This window comes from Columba livia, chromosome 2 (genome assembly GCF_036013475.1).
Source record: "Columba livia isolate bColLiv1 breed racing homer chromosome 2, bColLiv1.pat.W.v2, whole genome shotgun sequence".
In the NCBI taxonomy this organism is placed as follows: Eukaryota; Metazoa; Chordata; class Aves; order Columbiformes; family Columbidae; genus Columba; species Columba livia.
The window spans coordinates 1,596,548-1,619,713 of NC_088603.1; the positions used below are offsets into that span (position 1 = coordinate 1,596,548).

Below are 23,166 nucleotides of genomic sequence, written 5' to 3' on the forward strand. Positions count from 1 at the left end.
GACTCGGCTCTGCCGGGTCACCGGTTCGGGTCTCGCTGCGGAGCAGCCGGACTGGGACCGGACTGGCCCAAACTGGGAGCGGGCACGCTGGGGGACCGAGGTGACGGTGTGTCCCCCCGCCGCATTCCCACGGCCTGTCCCGGGGACAAAAGAGGCTGGAAGTGGGAGAAGCGGCTTTATTGACCTCGGAATGGGGGGGTGCAGCACCCCGGAGTGGGTGCAGGATGCTGGCGTGGGACCCCAGCACGGGTGCAGGGTCTTGGTGTAAGTGCTGGGTCTCACCATGGGTGCAGCATCCCGGTCTGGGTGCAGAACCCCAAAGTAGGTGCAGCACCCCAGAATGGGTGCAGCATCAGGGTGGGTGCAGGAGCCTGGGGTGGGTGCAACACCACAGGTGGGTGCAGGATGCTGCTGTGGGACCCCAGCATGGGTGCAGGCGCTCAGCAGCACCTTGGTGTGGGTGTAGGGGCTTGCTGGGGGTCTAGCACCCCACATGGCGCAGGACTCTGGTGTGAGACACCAGCACAGGCGCAGCACCCCAGAATAGGTGCAGAACCCCAGAATGAGGGGGGGGAGTGTGCAGCACCCTGGTGTGGGTGCAGGACCCCGGTGTGGGTGCAGGATGCTGCTGTGAGACCCCAGCTTGGGTGCTGTGTCTGTGCACGGGTGCAGCACCCGGGAGTGGCGGGGTTCAGCACCCTGGTGTAGGTTCAGCACCCCTGTATGGAGGGGCTGCAGAACCCTGAAATGAGTGCAGCATCAGGGTGGGTGCAAGATCATGGGGTGGGTGCAGGGTCTTGACATGGGTGCAGCACCACAGTGTGGGTGCAGGATTCCAGTCTGGGGGGGTGCAGCACCCCAGTATGGGTGCAGGATTCCAGTCTGGGGGGGTGCAGCACCCCAGTATGGGTGCAGCACCCTGGCAGCTCCCTACTCTCTTTCCTACCAGCCGCGGACGGGGTGCCAGAGCTCCACCACCTTCCCCCCAGCGTGGACGTAGTAGACGGGGTGCATGGCGGCCGTGGCGCAGGCCTGTGGAGGGAGGGATGCTGAGCCGGGTGTGGCGGGATGTGGCGGGACGTGGCGGGACGGGTACTCACGTGGAAGGGGATGAGAGCCAGGATGCTGCCCACCGGGAACCGCTCGAAATCCAACGGCCCATCCACGGCTTCCACTTGCCCGTGCTCCTGTGTGAGTCCCACCAGCCTGCGGGGACACGGCACACGGAGTCACAGAGTGCTGGAAGGGACCTGGAGAGCTCATGCAGTGCAATCCCCCATGGAGCAGGAACACCCAGATGAGGTTACACAGGAAGGTGTCCAGGCGGGTTGGAATGTCTGCACAGAAGGAGACTCCACAACCCCCTGGGCAGCCTGGGCCAGGCTCTGCCACCCTCACCCCAAACAAGTTGCTTCTCAAATTTAAGTGGAACCTCCTGTGTTCCAGTTTGCACCCATTGCCCCTTGTCCTGTCCCTGGTTGTCACCAGAAGAGCCTGGCTCCATCCTCCTGACACTCCCCCTTTCCATCTTGATCCCCAGGAATGAGTCCCCCCTCAGTGTCCTCTTGTCCAGCTCCAGAGCCCCAGCTCCCTCAGCCTTTCCTCACACGGGAGATGCTCCACTCCCTCCAGCATCTTGGTGGCTGCGCTGGACTCTCTCCAGCAGTTCCCTGTCCTGCTGGAGCTGAGGGGCCACAGCTGGACACAATATTCCAGGTGTGGTCTCCCCAGGGCAGAGCAGAGGGGCAGGAGAACCTCTCTGACCTACTGACCACCCCCTTCTAACCCACCCCAGGTACCATTGGCTTCCTGGCCACAAGGGCCCAGTGCTGGCTCATGGTCACCCTGCTGTCCCCAGGACCCCCAGCTCCCTTTCCCTACACTGCTCTCCAACAGGTTGTTCCTCAACTTGTACTGGAACCTGGGGCTGTTCCTGCCCAGATACAAGACTGTGTTCCAGTTTGCACCCATTGCCCCTTGTCCTGTCACTGGTTGTCACCCAGAAGAGCCTGGCTCCATCCTCCTGACACTCACCCTGTACATATTGATAACCATTGATTAGGTCCCCCCTCAGTGTCCTCTTGTCCAGCTCCAGAGCCCCAGCTCCCTCAGCCTTTCCTCACACGGGAGATGCTCCACTCCCTCCATCATCTTCATCCCCATGTCCCCGAACCCGCGTCCCCGCTCTCACCGCAGCTCTGGGTGCCCCTCGACGGCGGCGCAGCCCCCGGGCGCCCGCGGGCCGTGCAGGCTGAGGGCGGCCCAGCCGCAGTCCAGCAGCAGCTGGTTGCGATGGGGATAGTGACCGATGACCCTGGTGAGGACGCGGATGGCGACGTCCTCGGGGCGGCACGAGCCCAGCTGGGTCTGCTGGAGGTCTGTGGGGAGCGGGGCGCGATTTGGGGTGCGTCGCAATGGTCGGGAGGATACGAGCGAGTGTTTGGGGAATAACAGCAAACATTAGGGGATAATATTTTGGGGAACATTTGGGCAATAACAGAAAATATTTGGGGAATGTTTGAGGAATAATAGAAAATAGCTTGGGGAATAATGGAAAATATTTGGGGAATAATAGCAAATATTTGGGGAACAATAGCAAAATGTTTCAGGAATAACAGCAAAATATTTTGGGGAATATCTGGGGAATAATAGCAAAATGTTTCGGGAATAACAGCAAAATATTTTGGGGAATATCTGGGGAATAATAGCAAAATAGCTTGGGGAATAGTTGGAAAATATTTAGGGGATAATAGCAAATATTTGGGGAGCAACCACAAAATAGTGTGAGGAATGATAGGGAATATTTGGGGGGTAATAGGAAATGTTTGGGGAATAATAGTACAATAGTTTGCAGAACAGTGGTGTGTACTAGAAGGAATGATAGCAAAGTAGTTTGGGGAATAATAGTCAATATTTGGGGAATAACAGCAAAATGATTTGAGGAGTAATAGGAAATATTTGGGGAAAACAGGGAATATTGGGGGAATAGTAGCAAAACACCTTGGGGAATAGTTGGGGGATAATGGCAAATATTAGGGGAATATTTGGGGAATAATTGCAGAATAGCTTGGGGAATACTGACAAAAGAAGGCTGGGGAGTATTTGGGTGGCAGGTGCGCAGGTTGGGGTGCATCCCACCCTGGGAGGGGGTCACGGGAGGTTTTTGGGGTTCCTGAGCTGCTCACCATAGAAGAGGTAGTTGCCCGGGTGCAGCTCGGTGAGCTGGGACATCTCCGGCACCGGGTGGCTGCAGGACGGCGTGGAGCCCATGCTGGCCTGGGGACACGGGACGCCCGCCCGCCGCAGCCTGCGGGGACAGGGGACACTCCGAGTGGTGGGGGACACGGCTGGGGGGACATCGCCACCCCAGGGACCGCGGGAGATGGAGCAGAGGTGGGTCCAACACCCTTGGGTGCCACAGAAACAGGACCAGAGGTGGTTCCATCACCCTTGGGTGCCACAGAAACAGGATCAGAGGTGGGTCTATCACCCTTGGGTGCCACAGAAACAGGATCAGAGGTGGGTCCAACACCCTTGGGTGCCACAGAAACAGGACCAGAGGTGGTTCCATCACCCTTGGGTGCCACAGAAACAGGATCAGAGGTGGGTCTATCACCCTTGGGTGCCACAGAAACAGGACCAGAGGTGGTTCCATCACCCTTGGGTGCCACAGAAACAGGATCAGAGGTGGGTCTATCACCCTTGGGTGCCACAGAAACAGGATCAGATGTGGTTCCATCACCCTTAGGTGCCACAGAAACAGGACCAGAGGTGGTTCCATCACCCTTGGGTGCCACAGAAACAGGATCAGAGGTGGGTCTATCACCCTTGGGTGCCACAGAAACAGCATCAGATGTGGTTCCATCACCCTTGGGTGCCACAGAAACAGGATCAGAGGTGGGTCTATCACCCTTGGGTGCCACAGAAACAGGATCAGATGTGGTTCCATCACCCTTAGGTGCCACAGAAACAGGACCAGAGGTGGTTCCATCACCCTTGGGTGCCACAGAAACAGGATCAGAGGTGGGTCCAACACCCTTGGGTGCCACAGAAACAGGACCAGAGGTGGTTCCATCACCCTTGGGTGCCACAGAAACAGGATCAGAGGTGGGTCCAACACCCTTGGGTGCCATAGAAACAGGACCAGAGGTGGTTCCATCACCCTTGGGTGCCACAGAAACAGGATCAGAGGTGGGTCTATCACCCTTGGGTGCCACAGAAACAGGATCAGAGGTGGTTCCATCACCCTTGGGTGCCACAGAAACAGGATCAGAGGTGGGTCTATCACCCTTGGGTGCCACAGAAACAGGATCAGAGGTGGGTCCAACACCCTTGGGTGCCACAGAAACAGGACCAGAGGTGGTTCCATCACCCTTGGGTGCCACAGAAACAGGATCAGAGGTGGGTCTATCACCCTTGGGTGCCACAGAAACAGGACCAGAGGTGGTTCCATCACCCTTGGGTGCCACAGAAACAGGATCAGAGGTGGGTCTATCACCCTTGGGTGCCACAGAAACAGGATCAGATGTGGTTCCATCACCCTTAGGTGCCACAGAAACAGGACCAGAGGTGGTTCCATCACCCTTGGGTGCCACAGAAACAGGATCAGAGGTGGGTCTATCACCCTTGGGTGCCACAGAAACAGCATCAGATGTGGTTCCATCACCCTTGGGTGCCACAGAAACAGGATCAGAGGTGGGTCTATCACCCTTGGGTGCCACAGAAACAGGATCAGATGTGGTTCCATCACCCTTAGGTGCCACAGAAACAGGACCAGAGGTGGTTCCATCACCCTTGGGTGCCACAGAAACAGGATCAGAGGTGGGTCTATCACCCTTGGGTGCCACAGAAACAGCATCAGATGTGGTTCCATCACCCTTAGGTGCCACAGAAACAGGATCAGAGGTGGTTCCATCACCCTTGGGTGCCACAGAAACAGGACCAGATGTGGGTTCATCACCCTTGGGAGCCACAGGACCAGAAGAAGGTCCATGACCCTTGGGAGCCACAGGACCACAGATGATTCCATCACCCTTGGGAGCCACAGGACTAGAAGAAGGTCCAGGACCCTTGGGAGCCACAGAAACAGGACCAGATGTGGGTCCATCACCCTTGGGTGCCACAGAAACAGAAGAAGGTCCAGGACTCTTGGGTGCCACAGAAACAGGACCAGGTGTGGGTCCATCACCCTTGGGTGCCACAAGAGGTCCCCCCACGTGTGCCAAATATCTACCCCCATGAGCCATAGATCCCCCCAATGTGCCCAGAAGCCCCCATATGTGCTCAGTCGCCAGCTTAAGTGTACCAGAACACCCCCAGATGTGCCCAGGACCCCCAGATGTGCCAGAGCATCCCCCAGATATGCCTGTGACCCTCAGACAGGTGTCCCAGGACACCCTTAAATATGCCTTAGACCCTCCCCATGTCCCATGCCACCCCCAGATGTGCCTGTGACCCTCCCAGATGTGCCCAAGTACCCCAGATGTGTCACCCCTCCCCTCCCTGTCCCCCCAGGATCTGTAGAGTCCATCAAGGCATTGGCGGGGGGGGGTCACATCAGCAACCAATTTGGGGGGGGGGCCAGCAGTTTTTCCCTTATGCCTTAGTTTCCCCATCACCAAACCAGCTGAGGTGGCACCAGAGACCCCCAGGATGTGTCCCCAGGGGACCAGGTCCCTGTGCACATGGGATGGGGGTCCCAGGGGATGGGGGTCTCAAGGGATGGGGGCTCCAGGGGGTTCCCCTCACCCATCAGGAACCATCCGGCAGCATTTCCCTCCAAAACACCAAACAAAAGGGTGACAAAGGCGGCGGGGGACAATAACAGAGGTCACAACCCATCACCAAACCCACATCAAAGGTGACCGGAGCCACCAGCATCCTCCTGCTCCCCAGGGGGGGGTGTCAATTTTATGGGGGTGATTTACATTTACAACCAGGTTTTTATGGGGGTTGGGGGTGACACTCACGCGGTGACAAAGTCGAGCACGGCGGTGGCGGTGGCCCTGGCGATGGCTTGGACGGCGGGGACATCACGGCAGCCATAGGTGTCCCCGCAGTGAGCGTAGACCCCCACCAGTGTCACCTCCCCCGGGGCATCCTCGGCGATGGCCCGAGCCAGGGACAAGGCCCCCGGGTCCTGGGGGCGCACGCCGGCTATGGGGGGACACACATTTGGGGGGTTTGGGGGGATTTGGGGAGGGGTTGATGCCACGTGTTGGGGGGATGGTGGGGATGAGGGGTTGGGGTTGGACGTGTGGGGCATCACCCACCATGGGGCATCCTGGTGGGGGTAAAAATGGGATTTGGGGTGGGGTGGGGGGGGTTAAATGTCCCATTATGGGGGATTTGGGGTCACCTTTACCCCATGGAGCATCCTGGGGAATTAAAAATGGGATTTTATTTGGGGGGGCCTTAAATGCCCCATTATGGGGGTTTTGGGCCATCATGGAGCATCCTGGGGGGTAAAAATGGGGTGTAATTTGGGGGGGCCTTAAATGTCCCATTATGGGGGTTTTAGGCCATCATGGAACATCCTGGGGGGTAAAAATGGGATTTAATTTGGGGGGGCCTTAAATGTCCCATTATGGGGGTTTTGGGCCATCATGGAGCATCCTGGGGCGGGGGTAAAAATGGGATTTTGGGATTTTTGGGGGGTTAAATGTCCCATTGTGAGGGATTTGGGGTCAACTGTGTCCCATGGAGCATCCTGGGGGGGGTAAAAATATGATATTATTTGGGGGTGGTTGAGATGGCCCATTATGGGGGATTTGGGGCACCATGGAGCATCCTGGGGGGTAAAAATGGGATTTTTGGGGGTTAAATGTCCTGTTATTTGGGCCATCGTGGAGCATCCTGAGGGAGTAATAATGTGATTTAATTGGGGGGGGGTGGTTAAATGTCCCATAATGGGGTTTTGGGCCATCATGGAGCATCCTGAGGGAGTAAAAATGGGATTTAATTTGGGGGGGGTAAATGTCCAATAATGGGGTTTTGGGCCATCATGGAGCATCCTGGGGGGTAAAAATAGGATTTAATTTGGCGGGGGGGTTAAATGTCCCATAGGGGGGATTTGGGCCACCTTTACCCCATGGAGCATCCTGGCGGGGGGGGGGATCTTACATGCTCCATCCTCATTGAGATGATGGGTCTGGGAGGGGGAACTTGGACCATCCTTTGGGGGTGTGGATGAAAACACCCGTGGGGAAGACACGTGGTACCCCATCTCTGCATCCCCCACACTGGGGGGGGCTTTGTTGGGGGGGGGGGGGTCACCTACCCCTGCCATTGCCGCAGTCGAGCTTGAGCCAGACGAGCCAGCGCTTTGGAGGGGTCAGCGGGCGCTGGCGCAGAAGGGCCAGGGCCTGGGGGGCGTCGAGGAGGATCTGGAAGCTCTGGAGGCGCTGGGCCAGGGCCGCGCACTCCTCCAGCCGCCCCCCCGGCAGCGGGAACGCGTACAGGATGTCGTCGAACCCCCCGGCCGCGAAGAACCGCGCCTCGGCCAACGTGGACACGGCGATGCCGCGGCGGGTGCCGCCCGTCGCCAGCGCGGCGCCTTCGCTGGGGGAAAGGGGTGAGAGGTGGGGGGTACTGGGGGGCGGGGGGAGGAGTGGGGGGATGGTTGGGGGATGGTGGGAGGGGTACGGGGAGGATGCTGGGGGGATGAGGGGGAGAAGATGGGGGGATGTTGGGAAGAAGATGGGGGAAGATGGGGAGAAGATGGGGAGATGTTGGGAAAAAAATGGAGGGAAGATGGGGAGATGATGGAGGGAAGATGGGGGGGAGATGGGGAGATGATGGAGGGAAGATGGAGAGAAGATGAGGGGAAGATGGAGAGAAGATCGGGAAAAATGGGAGCAAGATGGAGGGAATACAGAGAGAAGATGGGGATAAGATGGGAGGAAGATGGGAGGAAGATGGGGGAAGATAGATGGAGGAAGATAGATGGGGGAAGATAGATGGGGGAAGATGGGGGGATGTTGGGAAGAAGACGGGGAGAAGATGATGGGGGGATGTTGGGAAGAAGATGGGGGGAAGATGGAGAGATGATGGAGGGAAGATGGGGGGAAGATGAGGGGAAGATGGAGAGAAGATGGGGAAAAATGGCGACAAGATGGAGGGAATACAGAGAGAAGATGGGGATAAGATGGGAGGAAGATAGGAAGATGGGGGAAGATAGATGGGGAAGATGGGGGAAGATGGGGGGATGTTGGGAAGAAAATGGGGGGAAGATAGGGAGAAGATGGGGAGAAGATGGGGAGATGTTGGGAAAAAAATGGGGGGAAGATGGGGAGATGATGGAGGGAAGATGGGGAGATGATGGAGGGAAGATGGGGGAAGATGAGGGGAAGATGGAGAGAAGATGGGGAAAAATGGCGACAAGATGGAGGGAATACAGAGAGAAGATGGGGATAAGATGGGAGGAAGATAGGAAGATGGGGGAAGATAGATTGGGGGAAGATAGATGGGGGGATGTTGGGAAGAAGATGGGGAGAAGATGATGGGGGGATGTTGGGAAAAAAATGGGGGGAAGATGGAGAGATGATGGAGGGAAGATGGGGGGAGAATGAGGGGAAGATGGAGAGAAGATGAGGAAAAATGGGGGCAAGATGGAGGGAATACAGAGAGAAGATGGGGATAAGATGGGAGGAAGATGGGAGGAAGATGATGGGGGGAAGATGGGGATGTTGGGAAGAAAATGGGGGGAAGATGGGGAGATGATAGAGGGAAGATGGGGGAAGATGAGGGGAAGATAGAGAGGAGATGGGGAAAAATGGGGGGAAGATGGGGATAAGATGGGGAAAAATGGGGGCAAGATGGAGGGAATATGGAGAGAAGATGGGGATAAGATGGGAGGAAGATAGGAAGATGGGGGAAGATAGATGGGGGGAAGATGGGGAAAGATGGGAGGAAGATGAGGGAAGATAGGGCTAAGATGGGAGGAAGATGGGGAGAAGATGGAGACAACATGGAGAGAAGATGATGAAGGGAAGATGGAGGGAAGATAGAGGGAAGATGGGGAGAAGATGGGGGGAAGATGGGGGGAAGATGGGGGGAAGATGGGGGGAAGATGGGGGGAAGATGGGGGGAAGATGGGGGGAAGATGGGGGATGCTGGGAGGGATACTGGGGAGATGATGGGGGGATGATTGGGAGGATGATTGGGGGGATAATTAGGGGGATGATTGAGGGGATAATTAGGGGGATGATTGGGGGGATGCTGGGGAAATACTCAGGGAGGATGGTGGCATACTTGGGGGAAGATGGGGGGATGCTGGGAGGATATTGGGGGGATGATGGGGTAGAAGGTGGGGGGTGCTGGGGAGATACTCAGGGGGAGTTTGGGGGATACTGGGAGGGAGGTAGGGAGGATGAGGGATGCTGGAGGGATGCCAGGGGGAAGGTGGGGGATGCTGGGAGGATACCGGGGGGATGATGGCTGGATGGTGGTGTAGAAGTTGGCGGGACATTGGGGAGGGAGGTGCGGGGAAGCTGAGGAGATGCTGGGGGGAAAGTTTGGGAATTGATACTTGGGGAGGATGGAGGGATACTGAGAGGATGCTGGGGGGATGCGGGGGGGATGCTGGGGGGGATGTTGGTGGGGATGCTGGGGGATGATTGGGGAAGATAGGGAGGATGTGGGATGCTTGAGGGGATACTGGGAGGATGCTGGGAGATGCTGGGGCATGTTGGGGGGATGCTGGGGGGGATGTTGGGGGATGCTGGGGGGGATGCTGGGGGGGATTCTGGGGGGAATGCTGGGGGGTTGCTGGGGGCGATGTTGGGGGATGCTAGGAGGGATGCTGGGGGGATGCTGGGGGGGATGCTGGGGGGATGCTGGAGGATTCTGGGGCGATGGTGGGGGGATGCTGGGGGATGTTGGGAGATGTTGGGAGGATGCTGGGGGGGATGCTGGGGGTGATGCTGGGGGGGGATGCTGGCGGGGGATGCTGGTGGATGCTAGGGAATGTTGGGTGGATGCTGGAGGGGATGCCGAGGGGATGTTGGGGGGGATGTTGGGGGGTTCTGGGGGACACACTCACAGCGTTTTGTGTGTTTTGACGTGGGGGCGCAGGCGGACGCCCAGGGCCTGGCAGCGCTCCCGCATGCGCTCGGCGTTGTGCCGCAGCGTGGCCTGGTCCAGGGCCAGCGCCGGGGTGGGCACCTGCTCCAGGGGGGCTCCCAGCCACCTGCTGCTGCTGCGACGGGGGGACACACCTGCCCTGCACCCACTGTCCCCCCAAAAACCTACACCCACCACGCACCCCTCAAAAAAGCCCCTGCACCCACTCTGGACTCATCCTGCACCCACCCCTATGGGGACAGAGGTGGTTGGGATGGGGGGCTGGGGGGTTGAGCCCCCCATGGGGCCCAAAGCGAGGGGTGGTTTGGGTCACCTGGGACTGGGGCACTGGGAACAGGGACAAGTGGGACTGGGATATATGGGACGTGGTCGCCAGAAATGGGAAATGTGAGCCCCTGTAGGACTATGATGTGTGGAATAGGGACATATGGGACTGGGAAACAGGGGAGAGGGACACCTGGGTCACAGACACTGGGAACAGGGACACCTGGAACTGGGACACATGGAACTGGACACCTGGGAGAGGGACAAATAGGACTGGGATATATGGGACAGGGACACCTGGAACTGGGAAACCTGAGTCCCCATAGGACTAGGACATGTGGAATAGGGACATATGGGACTGGGAAACTGGGGAGTGGGACATCTGGGACTGGGACATGCTGGACCACCTGGGCCCAGGACATGGAGACAGGGACATGTGTCCAAGCCCAGCTGGGACGGGGCCACCCGGACCCTCCATTGATGGCACCTCAGTGTCCCCACCACCACCCGGGGCACCCACCACGAGGCTGTCTGGGTGACGGCCCCGGTGTCACCCCGGGCACCCAGCCCTGCCCACCTGTCTGTCTGTCCGTCCATCTGTCTGTCCTGCGCTGCGGCTGCTCCCGGCTCAGCGTTGGTGGCTCTGGTGTCCCCGCTCCACGTGACGCCGTGGGCACCCGCAGCCTTGGCTGGGGACAGAGGTCGCTGCCGGCCGGGGGGCCCCTGGGGGGTGGCAGGAGCAGGGGAGGACACGGGCACTGCGGCTGGGGACAGCACGGGGACAGCTGCCCGCTCCACGGGGACAGCGGCCGCCCATGGAGTCCCGTGCCCGTGGGGGGTGCTCCATGTGCCCGGGGCTGCCGAGACCTCCCGGGCTTGTGACACGTGGGTGTGCGGCTGCTGAGACCTGGCACGCTCGTGACACGTGGGGACAGGGCTGCTGAGGGCGCACGTGCTCGTGACACGTGTGTGGTTGTTGAGAGCCTGGCTGTCCCCGCGCTTGTGACAGGGGCCACACGGCTGCTGAGACCCCCCCCACTCGTGACATGGGGACACATGGCTGCTGAGACCCCCCCACTCATGACATGGGGGCACATGGCCGCTGAGACCCCCGCACTTGTGACATGGGGACACACGGCTGCTGACGACCCCCCCCACACTCATGACATGGGGACACAAGGCTGCTGAGGCCCCCCACACTCATGACATGGGGACACACAGCTGCTGAGACCCCCCACACTCGTGACATGGGGACACACGGCTCCTGAGACCCCCTACACTCATGATGCACGTGGGTACAGCTGCTGAGACCACCCAACACTTGTCACGTGGATACGGGGCTGCTGAGACACCCCCCTTACTCATGATGTGGGCGCACAGCTGCTGGGACCCCCCCACTCGTGACATGTGGCTGCACAGCCTCTGAGAACCCCCAGGCTCATGACATGTGGGTACAGCTGCTGAGACCCCCCAACACTCATAACACATGTGGGTACCAGCTGCTGAGATCACCCGACACTCATGACATTCAGGTACACGCCTGCTGAGCCCCCCCTACCCGTGACACAAGGGTACAGTGTTACTGAGACACCCCCCCCAACACTCTTGACATGGGGGTGCATGGCTGCTGAGAACTCCCACACTCATGACACATGTGGGTACAGCTACTGGGACCCCCACACTCGTGACACATGGGCACAGGGCTGCTGAGACCCTCATGTTCATGACATGTGGATACAGCTACTGAGACCCCCCCACTTGTGACATGGGGGTACACGGCTGCTGACACCCCCCCTCCCACTCATGATATGTAGGTACATGGCTGCTGAGCCCCCAAAACTCATGACACATGGCTGTTGAGCCCCCCCACACTCACAACACATGGGTACAGCTGCGGACCCCCCCCATGACATGGGTGTATGGCTGCTGAGACCTCTCAACTTGTGACACGTGGGGGTGCAGTTACTGAGACCCCCCCAACTCGTAACACACGTGCGTGGCTGCTGAGACCTCCCACGCTCATGACACATGTGGGTACAACTATTGAGACCCCCCACTTGTGACACATGTGGGTACAGCTACCGAGACCCACCCCCAACAGTCATGACAAACGACTGCTGAGACCCCCCCCAATTCTCATGACATGTGGGTGCTGACACCCCACCACACCCATGACACATGGGTACTTGGCTGCTGAGACCTCCCACGCTCATGACACATGTGGGTAACAGCTGCTGAGCCCACCCGACACTCATGACATGTCGGTACACGCCTGCTGAGACCCCCCCACACTCATGACACAAGGGTACAGGGTTACTGAGACACCCTCCCCCCAACACTCATGACATGGGTGTATGGCTGCTGAGACCCCCCACACCCACGACACGTGTGGGTACAGCTACTGAGACCCCCCCACTTGTGACATGGGGGTATATGGCTGCTGAGCCCCCCCCCACACTCATGACGTGTCCAGCTACTGAGACCTCCCATGCCTGTGATATGGGGGTGCATGGCTGCTGAGATCCCCCCTCCCACTCATGATATGTAGGTACATGGCTGCTGAGCCCCCAGAACTCATGACACATGGCTGTTGAGCCCCCCCACACTCACGACACATGGGTACAGCTGCTGAGTTCCCCCACACTCAGGACATGTGGGTACACCTGCTGAGACCCCCCCCACTCATAACATGGGTGTATGGCTGTTGAGACCCCTCAACTTGTGACATGTGGGGGGTATAGCTACTGAAACCCCCCCACTCGTAACACACGTGCCTGGCTGCTGAGACCTCCCATGCTCATGACACATGTGGGTACAGCTACTGAGACCACCCCACTTGTGACACATGTGGGTACAGCTACTGAGACCACCCCACTTGTGACATGGGGTGGAGGGCTGCTGAGACCCCCCTCCCACTCGCGATATGTAGGTACATGGCTGCTGAGCCCCCCCACACTCATGACATAGGTGCATGGCTGCTGAGACCCCCCCCCAATGCTTGTGACACGACTGCTGAGACCCCCCAACCTGTGACACGTGTGGGTACAGCTACTGAGACTCCCACACTTGCGACACGTGGGCAGACGGCTGCTGAGACCCCCCCACTCGTGACGCTCGGCTGCATGACCCCCCACCCAGCGCGGGGCACACAAGGGCCTCGCACACAGTGATTTCCCATAGATATATTATTTTTAATTCTTTCTCTTTTTTTTCTGTAAAAGATCTAAAAATGGATAGAAAAACCACGGGGGGGACACACACACGACGCACCGACCGGCTCCTGGCCAGCGGGCACGGCGGGGGGGACACGCGGCACCCCCCTTCCCAGCGAGGGGTCCCCCCGCCTCCTCCTCAGCCCCGTCACCCCTAAAATGGAGGGGGACACACGCACGATTCTGGTCCCCACCAGCGGGGGCTGGATAAGGCCACGGGCGTGGGGCAGCACAGGGCTCCCCGACCCCCTGGATTTGTGGGGTGTGGGGGATCCCCATCTCCAGGGCAGCCCAGGGGGTGAGGGTGGGTTAGGACCTGCCCTCGGGGGGGTTGTACTCGGTCTCGCCGGCTGAGACCTGGGAGATTCGGCGCGTGGAACGCCAGAGCCGGCGGTGGAACTGGCCCGGCCGCACCTGGGGAGTGAGATGGGGGGTGAGCACCCAATTCATGTCCCTGTCCCCATCCCATGTCCCCACAGCCTTCCAGATCTCCATCCTCCTCTCCATCTCATCCTCATCCCCTCCCAGATCTCCATCATCATCTTCATCCCCCTCCAGATCTCCATCCTCTTCTCCATCATCATCTTCATCCCCTTCCAGATCTCCATCGCCTTCTCCATCTTCATCCCACTCCAGATCTCCATCCCCTTCTCCATCATCATCTTCATCCCCTTTCAGATCTCCATTGCCTTCTCCATCCTCATCCCCTTCCAGATCTCCATCCTCTTCTCCATCATCCTCCTCATCCCTTCCAGACCCTCATCCCCTTCTCCATCATCATCCTCATCCCCTTCCAGATCTCCAGCCCCTTCTGCATCATCATCATCCCCAGCCCCTTGTGCATCATCATCCTCATCCCCTTCCAGATCTCCAGCCCCTGCTAGATGTCCATCTACTTCTCCATCTCCATCCCCTTCCAAATCTCCTTCTCCCCTTCCAAATACCCCTCACCCCCAGCCTCTTCCTCATCATCATCACCTTCCAAACCTCACCCTTTTCTCCACCCACACTCATCCCCATCACCTTCCAACACCCCCACTTCTCCCATCGCCATCCCCTTCCCCATCTGCACCCCCAGCCCCTGCCCAAAACCTCATCACCATCCACCCAACAGCCTCTTCTCCATCCCCTTCCCTATCTCTATCTCTATCTCTACCAGCATGTTCACCTCCATCCCCTTCCCTGTCTCCATCTCCACCTCCACCTCCATCTCCATCTCCACCACCACCACCTCCATGTCCTTCCCTATCTTCATCCCCTTCCCTAGCTCCATCTTCATCCCCATCTCCACCTCCATCACCACCTACACCTCCATCCCCTTCCCCATGTCCATCTCCTTCCCCATCTCCACCTCCACCTCCTTCCCTGTCTCCATCTCTTCTTCCTTTCCATCCCCATCCGCTCCCTTTCCCACATCCCCTTCCCCACCCCATCCCACCTCTGCCTGCCTCTGCTCTGGAGACCAAGGAGGACAAGCAGAGGTCCCCAGCCCAGCAGCATCCAGTGGACACCAAGCCACGACCACCCCCAGCCCCACCACCACCCAGCCTGTGGGGTCCTTGCTCACCTCAGTGGGCTGCCCAGCCCCCACCACGATGAGCTTGCCATCCTCCAACCCCACCAAGATGTGGCTCTTCTCCTTGGTGATGGACACACTGTGGATGGGCACCCGCATGGGCACGGGGGGCACGACTGCCCTGAGGCTGCAAGAAGAACGAGTGGTAGGATGGGACCACTTGAACGCCTTGGGCACCCAGTGTGGTGACTGGGGGGTGACAAGGTGAGTGACAACCCTCACCTCTGGAGGTCACGGATCTCCAGCCCACACTGCATGGTCCCCAACACCACAAACTCCTCCGTCAAGCACATGGCCGTCACCTCCTCGTCCAGCGGGACGGAGGAGAGGTGCTTTCCGTTGACCGAGTAGAGGTGCAGCCCAAACCTGTCCTGAAAGACAAGGAGGGGGACACGCACATGGCTGACGGTGACAAGGAGGGGGACACAGGGACAGCTGGCCATACCTTCAAGCAGGCTCGTTGACCCACAGTGGTCTGGGCAACCACCTGTCCCTCTGGCCCCACGGCCAGGTGGGAGAGGACGGCGGGTGGTGACGTCTCACCGGGCGGGCGCAGGGAGCGGATGAAGAGACCCCGGCGGATGGTGTGGATGATGATGGTGCCATCCTATGGGAGGATGGGGACACGGGGTGACGATGGTGGCACCGCCCATCTCACCACCCACCCCACTGTCTCAGCTCACCTTGGAGCCCGACACCGCCATGTCCAGCTCGGTGCTGATGGCCACGCATGTCACCTCGGCGTCGTGGCCATACAGGACCTGGACGGGTTTGGGAGCCAAACCGCTGGAAAAGCCACCCTGGTGTTGGGGACATGGGGACCTCAGCGACCTGGTGGCAGCGCCCACCATGAGCTCCCCGCAGGTTGGAGCATTGGGGTAAGGGTCAAGCCCCTACCTGCTGGAGGACCTGCCACACCATGCAGGTGGTGTCCCGGGACCCAGAAATGAGGTAGATGCCGCAGAGGTCGAGTGACAGGCAGGTGACAATGTCTGTGACACCCAGAGGGACACTATGAGCTGCTGGCCCCATCCTACCATGCTTGGTACCACAACACCAAGATGTGTTTTGGGGTGTGGAGATGCTGCTCTGCAATGGAGCTTGGACCATGGCCACAAGATGTGGGACACTGGAAGATGTCCCCTGCCTGCTCCCATGTCCCCTGCCCCCACCATGGTCCTACAAACCCACTGGGGCATCATCAGACCTTCATCATCATCATTATGAGAGGAGAACGTACCTATGTGTCGGGTGATGTGTCCAACCACCTTCCCTTTGGCCAGCGAGGTGACACGAAGACTGTTGTCCCAATGTCCCCCGCTGAAGAGCAGCTTCCCATCAGGGGACACAGCCAGGGTGCGGGAGCAGAGATCCGCACCAGGGGCAAAGGGACCTTGCAGGAAGCGTTGAGTCCTGGCGGGAAGGGACAAGGGACAGTGGCAGAGCCATGGGTGGGCTGGTGGCACTTCCAGGACCCATCTCCAGGGACTCACTTTGCATTGGAGACCGTGGGGTCTTTGGTGAAGCTGAAGTAGTTGGAGATGTTCTTGTCATAGGGCAACCAGTTGTGAGTCCCCAACAAGCCGTTGGCACTCACGGTGACCTGGACAGAGATGCAGATGGAAGTGACGCAGCTCCCATCACCCAGGGTTTAGGTCCTGGTCCCTCTGAGCCAGTAGCATTTAGCCGTGCCTCAGTTTCCCCACACTCACCAGGACATCAGGTGATCCCTGAGTGATGAAGGAGTGTGCCTGGTTCTTGGGGACCACAGCTTGCACCAGGGCCACCCCATCGCTGATGCCCTATGGGGACACATCAACGGGTGGGCACCCTTCTGGTCACCAGCACCCCCCTAAATCCCATCCAGGGACCTCTCGGGGTTGTCCTCACCTCCACAAAGAAGGACTTGAGCTGGTCCAGGTTCTCGAAGACGTTGGGTGAGCGGGTGTCCAGGCGGGCCAGCCTGCGGGCAGCGCTCTCTGCCGACAGCCGGGCAGGGTGGGGCTCCTGGGGGCGTGGGAGGGGACCCATAAGAAGGCGGGTGACCCCCCCAAAAGGGGCTATTTTTTGGGGGCAACACATCTATGAGCTACCTTGAGCAGCTGGCATGGCGTCTGCCCAAAGTTGCTGATGATGCCCTCCAGAGCCTTCCGCTGCGTCTCGTCGGCGATGGCGTCCAGGTCCACGGCCCCTGGGGATGGGGATGGTCATGGGGGAACCACCTGGGGGGTGCCCCCCAAACCTCCCTGCCCCACACCTCACCCTCGTAGGTGCAGTAGTAGAAGACATTGAGGGCTTCCACAGCGGCTGGACCTCGTTGCTTGTAGCCAAAAATGAGGTCAATCCACTCGTGCAAGTGGGCTGAGACATACTCTGACTCCTGGCCAAGGATCAGGCATCAGGGGGAACGAGAAACACTCACTGCACCCCATAACAACCCCACCAGGGATGGGAGTGGAGGAGAAGTTGGGATGGGTTCCACCATCTCACCAGGGCTTTGCGGTGCTGGTAGATGAAGTCCTCGCGGGAGCGTGCCCACCGGGGCAGCACCACGTCGCCCACCTTCTCGTTGGAGAGCTGCAGGCAACCCAGGTCAAAACCTGTGGGCAGAGCAGGCAGGGTGAGGGACACCAACCCCTGGGTGAGGGACACCAACTCCTGTTGTGACCCCATGGGTGCTGTCCCCATGGTGGGGACGATCATAGAATCACAGAATTCTTTTGATTGGAAAAGACCCTCAAGCTCATTGAGTCCAACCGTTCCCCCAGCCCTGGCACTGCCCTGTGTCCTGAGAACCTCATGTCCGTCTGTCCAGCCCTCCAGGGATGGTGACTCCAGCACTGCCCTGGGCAGCCTGTTCCAATGCCCAACAGCCCTTTGGGGAAGAAATTGTTCCCAAGATCCAACCTCAACCTCCCCTGGTGCAACTTGAAGCCGTTTCCTCTCGTCTTATCACTTGTTGCTTAGGAGCAGAGCCCAACACCCTCTAGGAGAACCCAACACCCTCCAACATGATGGGTGTTTGTTTACCGTTCTGGTTCTCCAGGAACTCAGGGAAGTAGAAGAACTCGGGGATGAGCTCCTTGACGTCCACGGGGTTCTCCATGCGGGCTTGCCACGCCGCTGGCACCGAGTGGAACTGCCGGTCTGAGCAGTCAAACCTGGTGGCACAGGACTGGTTGGAGCCCCCTCATCCCCCTTGATGTCCCCTCTCCGGGATGTCCTCGCTGGGTGCCCACCTGCCGCTCTGCAGCTGGATGTGGAGGGTGGTGAAGGGTTCGGTGCGGATCAGGTAGTGCATGACGCCCGCCGCGTTGGAGTAGTGTGTGCCGTAGTGGAACTTGTCCACTGTGCCCGTGGGGTCCTCGAAGCTCTCGTACCTTGCGGGAGAGGTATTGAGGTCCACCAGGACCTGGCCAGGCACTCCCCATGTTCCCCATCCCTCATTTTGGGGGTAACTCACTTCTCCTTCACGTCCCGGGCGTGCCGCTCATTGGCCACCCCAATGGGTTTGGAGAGGTCCCGAAACACGGCCGGGTCAGTGAGGTCGAGGGTCTCCGAGACGTAATCCCGCAGGATCCAGGGGAACTGGGTGGGGTGGGAGGTGGGTGAGGCTGGGGGGGACCTGGGCTCACTAAGGGGAGGGTGGGGTGGATGTGGGGCTCACCACAGGGTACTGGGAGAGGTCGTTGTAGGTGCGGCCCGCGATGGTGTTCAGCTGCATGAGGTACTCGAAGTTGGAGATCTCCCGCAGGACCCATTTCTGGGGTGAAGGGAGGGAGGCTGAGGTGGGCTGGCGGGGCAGGAGAGGGGACAGAGACACCCACCCCATGGCTGTCCCCATCCTGTGGTCATTCCTGGTCCCAGACCATCCCCTGGACCCACAGCTGTCCCTGGTCCCATGGTCATCCCCAGTCCTGTGGCAGTTCCCGCCTCACAACCATCCTTGGTCCCACAGCCATCCCTGGTCCCACAGCCATCTCTGGTCCCATGGCTGTCACCACCTCACAGCCATCCCTGGTCCCACAACCATCCCAGGTCCCATGGCCATCCCCATCCCACAACCATCCCTGATCCCTTGGCCATCCCCATCCCATGGCCATCCCCATCCTATGGCCATCTTTGGTCCCACAGCCATCCCTAATCCCATGGCTGTCCTCACCCTGCATCTGTCTCTGGTCCCATGGCCACCTCATCACCATCCCTGGTCCCACAGCCATCCTCATCCCATGACCATTTCTGGTCCCATGGCCATCCTTGGTCCCACAGCCATCTCTTGTCCCATAGCCACCACACAGCCACCCTTGGTCCCATGGCCACCTCATCACCATCCCCGGTCCCACAGCCATCCTCATTCCATGACCATTTCTGGTCCCATGGCCATCCTTGGTCCCACAGCCATCTCTTGTCCCATAGCCACCACACAGCCACCCTTGGTCCCATGGCCACCTCATCACCATCCCCGGTCCCACAGCCATCCTCATTCCATGACCATTTCTGGTCCCACAGCCATCCCTGGACCCACAGCCACCCTCTTGTCCCATAGCCACCACACAGCCATCCTGGGTTCCATGGCCACCTCTATACCACAAACATGGCCATCCCTGCTCTCAGACCAGCCCTGGTCCCATGGCTGTCCCCAAACCATATCCATCTCCAGTCCCATAGCCATCTTGTGACCCATGGCCACCCCCACTCCATGACCATCCCTGCTCCCATGGCCATCTCCATCCCACTCTGGCACCCTCCACCACACCATCTGGGAAGGGGAGACATGGGGTGGGCAAGGTGGAAGCAATACCTGGGTGAGTCCTGAGGCCTTCAGCAGCTCCTGGGGTGATCGGCTGCCAAAGTAGATCTGGTTGGGGGGACGGAGGCCAAGGATGCAGGAGTAGACCTTGTTCCTCACCTAGGGTGACAGGCAGGAGGACATGGAGTGGTCAGACCCTGGGTGGTGCCATGGCCCCTGGGGGGTTCCGGGTCAGAGGAAAGGGTGCCACCACCTTTTTCCTGAAGTTGAGGAAGTAGTTGGCCTGGTCAATGAAGAAGAGCTCGAGCGCGGAGCGGCGCAGGTTGTAGCGGCGCAGGTGGACCTCGCGCAGGTGGGACAAGGGGCGCTTGAAGTCGTAACCGATCCCTGTCGAGATGAGGAGACACATAACATTGTGGGTGTCACCATCCCCCTAGAACCTAAATCCTGAGGCAGGGATGGGACCAGCATCACCCTGGGGTTGGGAGGAGCCCACCCCAAAAGCGAATAGTACATGGTGAGATGGGCTTCTTGAGGAGATGGGATAGATTGGGGGTTCCTCACCCTGCCTTGTTGCAGGGACGCCCCAAGGAGCACATGCTGTTACCTCCCTCCGTCTCCTCCTTCTCGCTGCTGCCATCATAGAAGTAGACATGCTGGGTTGTCACCTCCAGGCGGCCGGGGACAACGGCCACTGTTGTGATGAGCTCGCAGTCCTCTGAGACCACCAGCTTCTCCCGCTGGTTCTGTTCCTTGGGCTCAGCCCTGGGTGACACAGCGGGGTGAGGAGACCCCGGTGACATCCCCAGCTAGGAAAGCCTGTGCCATGGTAGGGGATGGGGACACTCACTGGTTGTCCAGGATGGGGAGGTCCTCCTCGGCCAGTTGGTCATCCTCCAACTCGCTCACCTTGGCCTCCTTGGCCATAGCAAGTGGGAGAGACTCAGCAGGGTTGTGGAGGTGGTCGGCTCCTAGAATGAGGAAGGGGTCAACAGACACCCCCAGCCACCCACAGCTGGGGGATGAGTCCTGCTAAGGTCTCCTGTCCCACCCCTACCCCAAGAGGGTCCATGACAGCTCCCATGGGTCTCACCCAAGTTGTCCCGTAGGGCGCTGGCCTCCAAGTGTTGGTCAAAATTGAGGTTGGGCACCAGCTTCAGCCTCATCCGTGAGTAGGTCTCGGCACTTGAGAGCTTCCAGCGAACCTCTGGTGGGTTCCTGGGGGCAGGTGGAGTGTCAGGCACCCCCAAGGACCCCCAGATGTGTCCCCCCTCCCCAAGGACCGAGGTGGGGGCTCACCGGTCAGCCCAGGTGGAGCGGGGTGAGGTGAGAAGGCGGCACAGGGACCTCCACTGTTTCAGCACGGTGCCGTGGTAGTTGTTGGCCTGCTTGAGAACGTTGGCATGACGAGTGTTTTCTGCCTTGGAACGCTTCGCCGCCGGCTCCAGAACCAGCTCCTGCCAAGGGAGCAGGACAGTGAAGTGACAATAGGGCTGATGATATACCCAGGGTAAGGAGAACGTCCCCAGATGATGGATATGGGGTGAAGACCACATCTCTGGCATGATGTCCCCAGAATGATGAGCACAAGCCCAGGATGATGTTTCTGGAACGACGAATACAACCCCAGGATGATGTTTCTGGGATAAAGAGCATGTCCCCAGCGTGAGGAGCATATCCACACAATGATGTCCCCAGGATGATGAGCACAACCTTGGGATGATATTCCTGGGATGGGGAGCACATTCCCAGAACAATGTCCCCAGGGTAAGGAGTATGTCCCCAGGATGACATCTCTGGGATGAACAGCATATCCCCAGGAATTATGTCCCCATGGTAAGAAGTATGTCCCTGGGGCAAGGAGGATGTCCCTAGGATGACAGTCCCAGAGTGAGGAATCTATCCCCTGGGTGATGTCCTTGGGATGATGAGAATATTCCCAGGATGATGTCCCTGAGATGAGGAGCATATCCTGAGGCAGATGTCCCCAGAGTCAGGAGGATCTCTCCATGATGACATTCCCAGAATGAAGGTCACATCCTCAGGATTAATCACACAGTATCACAGTACGTTTGGGATTGGAAAGGACCTCAGAAGACCATCTAGTCCAACCCCCCTGCTGGAGCAGGAACGCCCAGGTGAGGTCACACAGGAACATGTCCAGGTGGGTTTTGAATGTCTCCAGGGAAGGAAACTCCACAACCTCTCTGGGCAGCCTGGGCCAGTGCTCCGTCACCCTCACTGAGAAGAAGTTTCTTCTCAAATTTAAGTGGAACCTCTTGTGTTCCAGCTTGATCCCATTACCCCTTGTCCTATCATTGTTTGCCACCGAGAAGAGCCTGGCTCCACGCTCATGGCACTCACCTTTTATATACTTATAGATATTAATAAGGTTCCCCCTTAGTCTTCTCCAAACTAAAGAGACCCAGCTCCCTCAGCCTTTCTTCATAAGGGAGATGCTCCACTCCCTTAATCATCTTTGTTGCCCTACGCTGGACTCTCTCCAGCAGTTCCCTGTCCTTCTTGAACTGAGGGGCCCAGAACTGGACAACTGAGGGGCCCAGAACCATCCCCAGGGTGAGGAGCATGTCCCTAGGGTGACATCCTCAGAGTGAGGAGCATGTCCCAAACGATGACATCATTGGGGTGAGGAGCACATCCCCAGGATGATGTCCCTGGATCACATCCAGGAGCATATCCCTGCAAAAACATCTCTGGGTTGACAAGCACACCCCTGGGATGAGGAGCACACCCCGAGGACCATGTCCCCAGGGTAAGGAGGATATCTCCAGGATGACATCCTCAGGAGGAAGAGCACATCTTCAGAGTTAATATACCCAGGGAGAGGAGCACGCCTCTAGGATGACATCCCCAGAGCTAGGAGCACATCCCCTGGGTGACGAGCATGTCCCCAGGATGAGGAGAACATCCCCAGGGTAATGTCCCAGGGGTGATGAGCAGAGGGTACCTGGAACATCTTGCGGCTGGCTGCCTTCTCCTGCTCCCGCCGCTGGGAGCTGCTCATCATGGCATCGTAACAGGCGTTCCAGAAATTCGACATGTGGTCGTGGCTCTTGGCGAAGGTGTCCATCTCAAACTGGGCCATGGTGGGCTGCACCTGCCGAGAGGACCAGGACGAGATACGAGGTGTTTGCAGAGCTTGGGACCCACCAACCATCATCCCTTTCCTGCAGGACACCCCTACAGCCTGTCCCAACCCGGTGGTGACATGGGGGCCCCGCCACAGTGTGGACCCATCTCTAAGCCTAGGAAGGGCTTCT

At 58.8% G+C, this 23,166-nt stretch overlaps 2 protein-coding genes across 4 annotated transcripts in view; both read right to left on the reverse strand.

The window, feature by feature from the left end:
• Positions 1-161: 161 nt before the first annotated feature.
• On the reverse strand, positions 162-11,405 carry LOC102098018 (D-serine dehydratase-like). Its single transcript, XM_065055051.1, has 8 exons — positions 10,925-11,405; positions 10,043-10,198; positions 7,280-7,560; positions 5,970-6,156; positions 3,186-3,307; positions 2,192-2,378; positions 1,101-1,206; positions 162-1,032 (listed from the first exon to the last, which is right to left on the reverse strand). Exons 1-8 carry the CDS (start codon positions 10,942-10,944, stop codon positions 943-945), a joined length of 1,149 nt encoding a protein of 382 aa, XP_064911123.1. The 5' UTR covers positions 10,945-11,405; the 3' UTR covers positions 162-942.
• A 2,112-nt stretch (positions 11,406-13,517) lies between these two features.
• Positions 13,518-23,166, reverse strand: part of NBEAL2 (neurobeachin like 2) — a 31,406-nt gene continuing 21,757 nt past the window's right edge. For all 3 annotated transcript variants that reach the window (XM_065050221.1, XM_065050220.1, XM_065050219.1), the window contains exons 32-55: positions 22,854-23,003; positions 21,185-21,342; positions 20,979-21,103; positions 20,736-20,856; positions 20,493-20,650; positions 20,139-20,272; positions 19,937-20,044; positions 18,803-18,898; positions 18,599-18,723; positions 18,375-18,515; positions 18,166-18,296; positions 17,626-17,735; positions 17,398-17,515; positions 17,229-17,326; positions 17,026-17,142; positions 16,848-16,937; positions 16,629-16,738; positions 16,376-16,548; positions 16,033-16,127; positions 15,819-15,935; positions 15,581-15,742; positions 15,358-15,506; positions 15,127-15,262; positions 13,518-13,973 (exon numbers count right to left, since the gene is read on the reverse strand). In XM_065050221.1, the coding sequence (XP_064906293.1) occupies positions 13,869-13,973; positions 15,127-15,262; positions 15,358-15,506; positions 15,581-15,742; positions 15,819-15,935; positions 16,033-16,127; positions 16,376-16,548; positions 16,629-16,738; positions 16,848-16,937; positions 17,026-17,142; positions 17,229-17,326; positions 17,398-17,515; positions 17,626-17,735; positions 18,166-18,296; positions 18,375-18,515; positions 18,599-18,723; positions 18,803-18,898; positions 19,937-20,044; positions 20,139-20,272; positions 20,493-20,650; positions 20,736-20,856; positions 20,979-21,103; positions 21,185-21,342; positions 22,854-23,003 (3,027 nt within the window). In that variant the 3' untranslated portion in view covers positions 13,518-13,868. The remainder of the gene's footprint in view (positions 13,974-15,126; positions 15,263-15,357; positions 15,507-15,580; positions 15,743-15,818; positions 15,936-16,032; positions 16,128-16,375; positions 16,549-16,628; positions 16,739-16,847; positions 16,938-17,025; positions 17,143-17,228; positions 17,327-17,397; positions 17,516-17,625; positions 17,736-18,165; positions 18,297-18,374; positions 18,516-18,598; positions 18,724-18,802; positions 18,899-19,936; positions 20,045-20,138; positions 20,273-20,492; positions 20,651-20,735; positions 20,857-20,978; positions 21,104-21,184; positions 21,343-22,853; positions 23,004-23,166) is intronic.